This window comes from Sus scrofa, chromosome 2, assembly GCF_054392235.1.
Source record: "Sus scrofa isolate SSC_HxYL_T2T_F1_AM1 chromosome 2, Sscrofa_HxYL_maternal_Yorkshire_Landrace_v2.0, whole genome shotgun sequence".
Lineage (NCBI taxonomy): Eukaryota > Metazoa > Chordata > Mammalia > Artiodactyla > Suidae > Sus > Sus scrofa.
This window is the reverse complement of record NC_139384.1, coordinates 62612170-62622946: the sequence shown is the minus strand read 5'-3', so window position 1 is coordinate 62622946 and position 10777 is coordinate 62612170. Positions and strand designations below refer to the sequence as shown.

General features: G+C 32.2%; 1 protein-coding gene across 1 annotated transcript; it reads right to left on the bottom strand.

Moving 5' to 3' along the window:
* Positions 1 to 2828: 2828 nt before the first annotated feature.
* LOC100622639 (olfactory receptor 2T33-like) lies at positions 2829 to 3770 on the bottom strand. The gene has a single exon (XM_013992032.2). The coding sequence runs from the start codon at positions 3768 to 3770 to the stop codon at positions 2829 to 2831; it is 942 nt and encodes a 313-aa protein (XP_013847486.2).
* Positions 3771 to 10777: the final 7007 nt, after the last annotated feature.

Here is a 10777-nt window from a genome sequence, read left to right as displayed (position 1 = left end):
TCACTTAATTTTCAGAGAAAAACTTCTAACTCATTTATTGACTCATTAATAAATTACAACTTTTGACAATTACAAAATATCAACTAGAAAGAATGTTAATCCTCATATATACACATATATACATGCATATATGTGTATATATGTTATATATACATACACATGTGTTATATATACATACACATACATATATATTACATATATATGTAGAGCAGTTTATATATGTATATATAGGAATAATGCAGCCACAAGACAGAAAAGTTTGGCAACCATCCAAAACTAGAAAGAGACAAGGGAAAAGATTGTTCTCTGTGTCCTCTGGAGGTAGTGCAGACCTGCCAACATGTTGATTTCAGACCAGTGGCACTGATTTTGGATTTCTGGCCTTATGGAATGCAATAAAATATTTTTCTGTCTTATGAAATTATACTTTTTTGATAATTCCTTTCTACATTCACTAGAAACAGTGAATCTTGGCAACCTTTTAACATCTCCAACTGACTAATGTCAATTTGCCACACAGCATGTATCACTTCCATGAGAAAGGATGGAAATACACATATGTAAATAATAGATTATATAAAAAATACATATTTAAATAATTTATGCATTTAAATAGTTTACATATAAACAATATATAAGTCTATATACACATTTATTGGCATAAATAATTACATAAGTCAATAAACTTCAATCTGTGTATCACTCAAGTATATGCTCATAAATAATTTTCCAGTGATTAAAGACTAAAGCATATAATCTCCCATGGCCTGTAATATAGTATTAGTTCCTTTGTTGTATATATTTAGAATGAATTATGTTGGAAATTTATGTGTGGAGTCAGATATTGACATAGTGTTTTCTTGTCATACTCTAATTTGTTAAGGCTAATAGAAAGAAAGATGATTAAATGTAAAATTCTGATCTAGCATTTCAGCTTTAAGATCTGACATTTTATTAAGAGTGAAATCATAATTATTGTAGCTATGGAAATATCTGTTTTTATTTTACTCCTGGAAAATCTAAAGATGAGATATGTTATTTAAGTTTATATAAGATAGTTAAATGAATGAGATGTGTTAGTTCATTCAAATGTTATTAAAATTTACATTTTAATTTTTTTTTTTCAGGAGACTCTTTTAAAAAAATATATATGGAGTTCCCGTCGTGGCTCAGTGGTTAACGAATCTGACTAGGAACCATGAGGTTGCAGGTTCGCTCCCTGCCCTTGCTCAGTGGGTTAACAATCTGGCATTGCCGTGAGCTGTGGTGTAGGTTGCAGACGCGGCTCAGATCCCGCGTTGCTGTGGCTCTGGCTTAGACTGGTGGCTACGGCTCCGATTAGACCCCTAGCCTGGGAACCTCCATATGCCACGGGAGCGGCCCAAGAAATAGCAAAAAAAAGACAAAATAAATAAGTAAGTAAATAAATAAATAAATAAAATATATATTTTTTCTTGTTAGGGTTGAACCTGCATCATATGGAAGTTCCCAGCTAGGGATCAAATCAGAGCTGAAGCTGTGGGCTGGCTTGCATATACCAACAGCCACTACAGCTCAGAATCTGAGCCTCATCGGCAACATACGCCTCAGGTTATGGCAACTCCAGATCCTTAACCCCTGAACAAGGCCAGTGATCAACCCACATCCTAGGGATACTATGTTGGGTTCTCAACCAGCTGAACCACAACAGTAACTCCAGTCAGGAAACTCATTTAATTTGATTTTCTTCATTTCTAAACTGACATTCCTTGCAGCAGAATTTGGCATAGCATGTGAATCAAATATATTTAATTAAAAAAAAAAAAAAATAAACTGACATTGCCTTCAAATCAAATTGTGTACAGTACATGCCTTTCTTCTTTTTTTCTTTCCCTCCCTCCTTTTCTTTCACTCCTTCCTTCCTTTCTTTCTTTCATCTTTTCCTTCCTTTCTTAAAAATAAAATACCTTAAAATAAAGTTACCAGTAGATCATGAGTATAAAACTTCTCCAATAATATTAACTTTCTTCAGTTAACCCTAAGAAATTGAAAATTTCAGTCAGGCTTAAGGCCTTCCTTGTGATCAAAGATGATTTTTTAAATCTTTACAATATTTAATAGAAGTTAGATATAAATTTTATCAAGTGAAAAAATACTTGGACTTTTTCCTCTAATTACTAGAGTGAATAAATGTATTAGCTATAGTAATTTATGTGATGGTATTCATCATATATTCATCATGTTTTAATTAGTGTTATTTCATCTCAAAATATTGACTACTTCCTTTCATAATCACTACATATTTTAACAATACCTAATATTTCTAGTCCAGTCTACTTATCTTTTACCTAAGGATTTCTTCTAGATCCTGTATAATAGCAGATAGTTCTTACCTTGAAACAATTTTGAAAAATATTTCCTGTAACTTCCTTATACAGATGTCTTGATATTTATGTTGTTTATTTAGTCATTTGAAATTTATTTTATGAAAATTATATAAAGTTAGGTCTACATTTCTTTCTTCAAAATAATTATGCACTTTTAAAATAATGCATCACCAAAATAATAAATGATTTATATCACAAAAATGTAAATTATATGGTTGATATCTAGCATAGCTTGTGCTACAGTGACTCAGTCATTTACTCTTATGGTTACAGTCCAAAGTTCAAAAAACAAAAATACTACCTAACAGAAAGCATAAGTGTAATTTTTATTAATGTATCAAGTTTAAAATAATTTGAAAGAGCAATGCAAACAGGCAAACTGAAAGCAAAACATATTAACACAAAACAAATTTTGTAATCTTAATTTAATTTTGGTGATGCAGTTCTGCCAGATAATGCTCGCTATTGAGGCCTCCAAAAATGTTTCTCCAGCCACTTTCTCAAAGCCCCATCGACTTCTTTATTCCTCACACTATATATAAGGGGGTTCAACATAGGTGTGAAAACTGTATAAAAAGCAGAGACCACCTTGTCATAGGCCACTGAATGGTAGGATTTGGGCCACATGTAGATAAATATGCTGGTTCCATAGAACAGCCCCACGACAGCCAGGTGGGAGGAACAGGTGGCAAAGGCTTTTTTCCTGGTGGCAGTGGACTTCATGTGAAGCACAGCAGTCAGGATGAGACTGTAGGAGGCCAATATGAGAAACAGTGGTATCAATAGCATCAGAATGCAGCAGACATACATGAAAAACTCAAAAATCATCGTGTCTGCACAGGCAAGGCGCACAAGGGATGGTGCCTCACAGAAGAAGTGGTTGATTTCCCGAGAGTGGCAGTAAGGGAAGCTCAGGGTGGCACCAGCCTGCATCAACCCATCTACTCCTCCCAAAACCCAGGAGCCTGCTGTCATGTGCAAGCAGAGCTTCTGATTCATGAGGATTGGGTATCGCAGGGGGTGACAGATAGCCACATAGCGGTCATAGGCCATGACTGCTAAGAGGAAGCACTCACCCCCTCCCAGAGTGAGAAGCAGGAAGATCTGGGAGCCACAGCCAACAGGAGAAATGGACCTGGTGTTCATCAGGTAGTTGACTGCCATTTTGGGGACAATAGTGAGGACCAGCATCATGTCCATGAGGGAGAGCTGGCTAAGCAGGAAGTACATGGGTGTGTGGAGGTGGGGATCCACGTGGATGAGCAAGATCATGAAGGTGTTGCCCATCAGGGAGGTGAGAAAGGTCATGAGCACTATGGAAAAGAGGAACTGATGGGTCTGTGTGTGGTTAAAGAGCCCTAGAAGAATGAAGTTTATTCCTGTGGTGTCATTTGCATTTTCCATGGCTCCAGTTATTCCTGGAAGAAAGCAGATGATTAGGAAATGAGATCTGCTGAAAAGGAAGCTTGGGTATTTCCTTAAGAAAACTTGTTCAAATAATGTTGGAACAAAATGGGATTTGGAGGAGTAATTATGACTTTAATCTTTCAATTCACAACATGATGTTTGCCTTAGCACCCTATCACCCACGTCTTTGTAATTACACATTATTTTTGATCCAAATATATTACATAGCATGTATTAATACTAGTACAAATTACTTTTCTATTATCTCTCTATATTTTGTCCATACGTCACATGTAATTTGCTCATTGTATTAGGAAATATTATTACAAAATCAAAAGTTTCTGTAATTTGGGGGCTTCTGTATTGAAGCAGCTACAAGTTCTTCATCCATTTTAGTCATTATCGATGTGAAATTCTCATGTCATGACTATTGCATGTTTCCCTTATATTTGTTTAAATTAGTTTCATCAGACTTCTTTTGATGTCATGATGTCTTTTTTTTAATTGTAAAATTATACACAAAAAAATGTATAACTCAGTTTCCCAGGGAGAAAATGTGGCTCATCTTCCCTGTTTCATGACTTTAGGGAGCCCATGATCTCAGTACACCATGTTTCTATTTACCACAGATACTACTCAGGGGCACCCATCACCATATGCCTCATGTTACCATGCCCAGTCTTCCTAATTACATGGACATTTTCTCGGTTTAGAGACCTCTCAATATTTAACATTTACCTAATGCACTCACAAAATGAGACTGAGTATTATGCATTACAAAAAGTTAACACGTTCATATAAAACATAATCTAAAGGAGCATAAAGAAATTGAACTTATTTGTGACCAGTAATCACATATTCTTAACTGTAGAACTGTATTAATTTATTAAGCAATTCAATTATTAATTAGAAGATTTCTTACTACACTCTTTTAATTGATTAAATAGGTATTTAGGTGATCAATTAAGATTTAGCCAGATAAATTTATCATTCAAATTAATATGAGATATTGCATTGCCTATACATAAATATGAAATATTTCAGTTACTTCCAGGAATTAGCTACCTTTTCAATTACCCTCTAGCACCATGTCTGTTGCCTGTGCTGTCTATGGTAATTGAAGTGGACTTACATGAAAATTAAGTTCTCTCTTATGAGACCTTTGTCTTTTCCTTTCAGATCTAACTTTAAGAGGCAGCTGAAACTATTCATTAACCTGTTGGATTACTTCTCCAAATTCACTGTGAACATCTTTTGCCTACATATTCTATTTGATTGTTTGAATTTTCCCTATGGATATATTTTTCTTTGTGATACTGTTCTGACTTTATATGCATGTTAAATATCTTCTTCAGTCTATGTAAAATATTAACAATTTTTGTATTGTTATTGAATCAAAGTTTGAACCGAAGTTTACATTGAATATTACATATATTTGAGAAACTTATATGTTATTATTTAATATTGACAGGCTAGAGCAACTTGGTAGATTTTATCATGTTAAACCATATAAATATTATTGTAATAAAACTGCTTCTCATTGATGCATAAATTGTTTGAAATCTCTGATCATAAATTGGTATTATTTTTTAACTATCTTTTGCATCTATGCTTATGAAATATATTAACCTTATAAATGTTTAAAGTTCATTTTTGTTATTACATGATATGGATAGATGGGGCTGTTTATGCATTTGCTAAAATACATGTAACACAATACAAAATTCCTCCAATTAATCCAGCCCAGAGTCAGGGCCAATATGGTAGACGTGAATAATAGAATACTTAGACAACATGAAGACAAAATTCCAATTTCTCAAAAATCACTTACAAAGTATTTGTGAGATTTGGACAGATTATCACCATCTTTGTGGAGTCAGATTCCTTACTTCCAATTTAGGAAGTTCATATTTTACAGGTCTGTTCCAACACCATCTTCATTTGCTCTATTAGGGCTCACTTTATGCTCTCTTTTAGAATCTAAACCATCAACTAATGCTCATGCTTAAGACCAGTCTCAACATACTTTTTATTTTATGAGTTACTTTAAGTATGATTTTGAAAGACTTATATGAGTTTAAAATTTAAGGGGACATTATTTTAAACAAATAGTTATTAAAGAGAAATCATTGAGGTAACATCAGATAATTTATTCATATCTTATATTTCCAAATAAAAAGTCATGAAAAATACCTATATATTTCAAATTTAAATAGTAGGAAATTTAAAGTCCTGAAAGTTATGTGAGTCACTAATAAGGCACATTAAAAATTAGATAACTGACAGTAGTATTTGTCTTCCTGGTCCTCAAATAGAATTTTTCTCTCTTATTTTATGGGATAAAATTATAGAATTAAGGTGTAGGCTTCTTGAATTTGAATACCTATATCACCAAAAAGTAGTTGGATGAATTTAAGCAATTTAAATGGAAGTCTGTTTAAATATGTTTCATTATGTACAAAATTGGATGAAACATATTATTGATCTCGGGATTAATTATTGATTAGAAAAGAAAATATATACAAGTGCATAGCATATATGTAGCACGATATAATACCTCTATACCTTAATAATTATTTGCTATTATTATTCGTATTAACACTAAACATTTTGGAAGTAAAATCAATATTTATTTGAGAATTAGTAATAATATAATTTTACTTATTTTTAACATATGAATAATTTAGGTGACAAAATATTTACAGTATCTCTTTGGGTAGGACTCTACACTCCATTCAAAATTTATGAAGCTTTGAACACAGAGCAAACATACACAATCATCATAAATTCAATCATTCTAAGGCTATATCTAGGTGCTTTATTAATATTTTTGTAATATTTTTATGAGTTTAATACGAAATAGATTATAAGAATTTCAATATGTCGTGGAATTTATCATGCATAAATAACTTATTTCCTTCTTAAAAGTTTTGAAGAACTAGGATAAAAAGATGATATCCCATTATTATCATTATTATTATTATTATTATTATTTTCTTATCATAATGGCTGCTTTACCCAAGTGGATTCAGTTCTCTTCAATTCAACAGGTTCAAGTGCAGGATAGATTTGCAAGTCAAAGCATAGTAACCATCTATGTCATTGCCCTACACATTGAAAACAGTATAAAATCACATCATTTATTTTCTAGTTTTTATAATTTGTGCTTACATGGAACAAAATTCCTTTTACTGTCATTTTTTTAAAATTCCTATCTGCACCTCAAAGTTTTTGTTTGTTTATTTGTTTTCCCCTTCAGGATTATCAAAGCTACATCCTGTCCAACTGATGCTTTATGTTTAGACACTGGTAGACCAATAAATTATTCTGGCTCTCATTTGGCATTTTTCTTAAATGTGACTCTACATTTTAAAGGAAATATGAATCTGGTTCCATATCAGCATGATATAGATGTGGCATCTTAGATGTAGCAAGAATCTTAATTTTAGAAAACATTATCCCAAAGACTATATTAACTCTTTGATATGCGTTAGCTCATTGAATGTCACAATAACTGAATAAAGAAGTCACTGATATTATTTTTGAACCATACATGAAGTTGATTAGAATTAGATTATTTTGCCCTGGAGAATCAAGAGGAGAAATCATGTAGCAAAGGAAGCATGTTAAATCCAGAATCCAATTTCTGGAAGTTAAGTTCCCATGCTAAATAAGATTTTTCTGTTTGTTCCATCTAGCATCTGAGAGTGAGAAGATAGACAAATTAAAAAATCGAAATAAAGTAATATACTCTCAAAGTTTTAGACTGGAATAAATTATTATATTCTACATTAATAAAGTAATTCAAATTATACTAGATATTTGTCACATCCACTGTACATCTTTTGCTCCGTTTTTCTAGCAAATGAATCTCATTGAAGAGACAAAATATGAAATCAGTATTTTGAAGATATATTTACAAATACATGAAAAACATAATTATAGTAACAAATTTAATTTAACCAAAGGAGCACAAGAACTCCTGTCCTTTCACAGTTAAAGTCAAATAAAGAGCCCCCTTAGAAGATTTCAGGTCATCTACCTGAAGTGTATAGTGTGTAAGTGTATAGGCTCACACTTCAGATAGCTTTTCTCTTCTGTATTCTAATAAATGCAAGATCTGTGAAGTTAGGACCATTTCTTATACCTATGTGTCTCAAGATTTTGTTTTAAAAGTAAGTATGTAATTACTTAAAAATAAGTATGTCTTACATAGTTGTTGTAAGAGTAAAGTAAGATTGTATAAAAACAGTGCTTAACTGATTATTGGAAATCATTAAGTTCTCAATAAGTAATTACTACAATACTTTTATGTACTCAAAAACTGTCATTTTTTCTAAAGAATTATAATAGATAGAAGATGCAAATGATAACTGAAGTCATCCATTAACTTAGCACTGAAGCATGAACTAAATCCAAGTCTCCTAAAAAGTTAGTCCTGTACATAGTTACAATTTGATAAAGATAAAATTTATATAATATTGGCATACAAAACACGCAATCTCAGTGGAAATTAAGTAAAGCCACTGATGAAACAAAATAATTATCTAATGGACTCAAATTTGGATTTAAGTTTTCTTGATAATATGCAGTACCAGTTGGAAAAATTAATGTAGGATAAAAAATTTAAATCTCTCTATAAGTTTAGCAATGTTAAGTGAGGACTATAGAACTACTCTTATGCCTTGAAACCATTGATATATGTTTTTTTTCCTAGATTTCATTTTAAAAAACCAACAGAAAAAGAACAACATTCTATATACACAAAATATTTTCAAGTTCCTTTAACATGTGTAATGAGAAAATACATTATAGAAGTATTAAATTGCCACTACGATGGCCAGAATAGTTTTGACACCACATTAGTTGAGAGAGGCAAACTCATCTGTGCAAATTATAAAATGTATATGTCAGAGAGTAAAATGGAATAAATTCAATGTCATTGTATAAATTCCAGATACTCAAATTTCTCTCTTTCCAAATGCTATTGGAGCTTTCACTGTGGCTCAGTGGGTTAAGAATCCAACATAGTGTTTTTGAGGATGCTGGGTAGATCCCTGGCCTCACTCAGTGGGTTAAGTATCCAGCATTGCAGCAAGTAGTGGTGTTGGTTGCAGATATAGCTTGGATCTCTGTTGCTGTGGCTGTGGCACAGGCCTGCAGTTGCAGCTCTGATTCAACCCCTAGCCCAGGAACTTCCATATGCCACAGGTGCTGGCCTAAACAGGAAAAAAAAAAAAAAAAAAAAAAAAAAAAGCTGTGGACTATGATACAGTTCTTAACATGATTTAAGTAAAATAGACAAACAACCTAGAAGAGAGGACCCCAAGCTTTATGCACTCACCTGCTTCAGGAGCAGCCACTGTGCAAAGATGCCTAGTCCTGCATTGCTCTGGCCCCTGGATCACTGTTTGGAACTCCCTAAATTCTTCTGTTCTAATATAAAATACAAGTCAACTGAGTAATATGTTAGGAAGTCCTCAATATCAGGCTCTGGAAATGACAATGGGAACACATTTAGGAGAATATTCATGACCAAATACTTTCTCCATTTATTAACTCCAAGCAGATTATTTTCAATTGTAAGCTATTTGATCTCTAAATAAAATGTCTTAATTTGACTCACATATTGCTGAAACAAGGATATGACTATTTCGAAAGTGAGATTTGTGTAGAAATAATATTAAATAAGATAGCATGCATAAAAAACTTATACCCAGGAATACCTCCAATCCTATTTGCCTACACTTTTGCAATAATCGATGTGCCAAGAAAAGTTAGTCATTATGTGGGGGATAGACTGTTATAGAAGTATCTTGCCCCAAGAGGTACTCTTCCAAAGGGGATGGCTTTTGAACTCCTCTATTTTTGCATCTTTCTATATATATGATTTAGAGTAAGTTACATAAGCTTTCTAAGCTTCAATTTAATCATCTGTAGAAGGAGGATGCTATCTCTGCCATAGGGTTATTTATAGAGGTTAATTTACAAAATGAATGTGAAATACCAGAAATATCAAATAAGTAAGATAGAAACTGCTGATTTCTTGTTATTTTATTTTATTTTTACTTTCTCTCTGCTCTGCTATGGTCTAATAAATAGTATTGAAATAAGTGATTTTAAAAAGCCATATTTTCTTAAATATATAAGATTATGATAATGGTTTACTATAACCAAAACATAAGCATTCAGTAATTGAGTGAACCACTCTGCAGATGAAGTGATTGGGAAGGAAGAGAGATAGTTTAATTAATTTCACTAGGATTTTCCAAACCAATATATAAAGGTCTATATAAATTTTGTATTCAAGCAGTTATGTACATACAGTCAATAAATTGAGGCAAGAGGAAAAAAAATCAAAGATATAAATCAAATGCTGGTAATCCTAGATAAATAAGGAAAAGCAACATTGATTAATAATAAAATAATATTAGAATAAATAATTATAATCAAAATTGTATTTTTATTGAGGAATTACTGAATGATCTGCACTGTGCCTAAGAGTTTATTTGCATGAATTTGCTTAAATAATTATCATTAAGGAACAACTTTCTGTTACACATCCCAAACACCCTGTACTCACTGAAATCACGATTGTGCAGTTTGTTTTTTGTTGTAATACATTTTACATTTTTATTGATTAGTATACAAATGGATATAATAAAGTGGAAAATGTATAGTAGTACAGTAAGATAAACTAATCTTCCAAAGTCTGGCCACTAAATTCTACACAAGTGGCCTAGGTAAAGGAATATAATATTCTTCATCTAAAATGCACCCACTGAAATTCAGAGCTCGCCAAGTATTGTCAGCTACACCTTGGTGTTGCTAGGAACAAGCATTGGTGTTTCTTTATTAAAATACCCAATTTACAGGTGTCCATTTGGTGAGCACAAACATGGCCCCCAAAAATGTCCATGTTCCAATCTCTGGGACCTGTGGTTTGATAAATTTTATGGCAAAGCAAAATTAAGATTATAGATGAAATTAAAATTGCTAATTAT

What these genes read in the sequence shown, in the direction of transcription:
- LOC100622639 (XM_013992032.2), bottom strand. Translation starts at nt 3,770, where the DNA reads ATGGAAAATGCAAATGACACCACAGGAATAAACTTCATTCTTCTAGGG.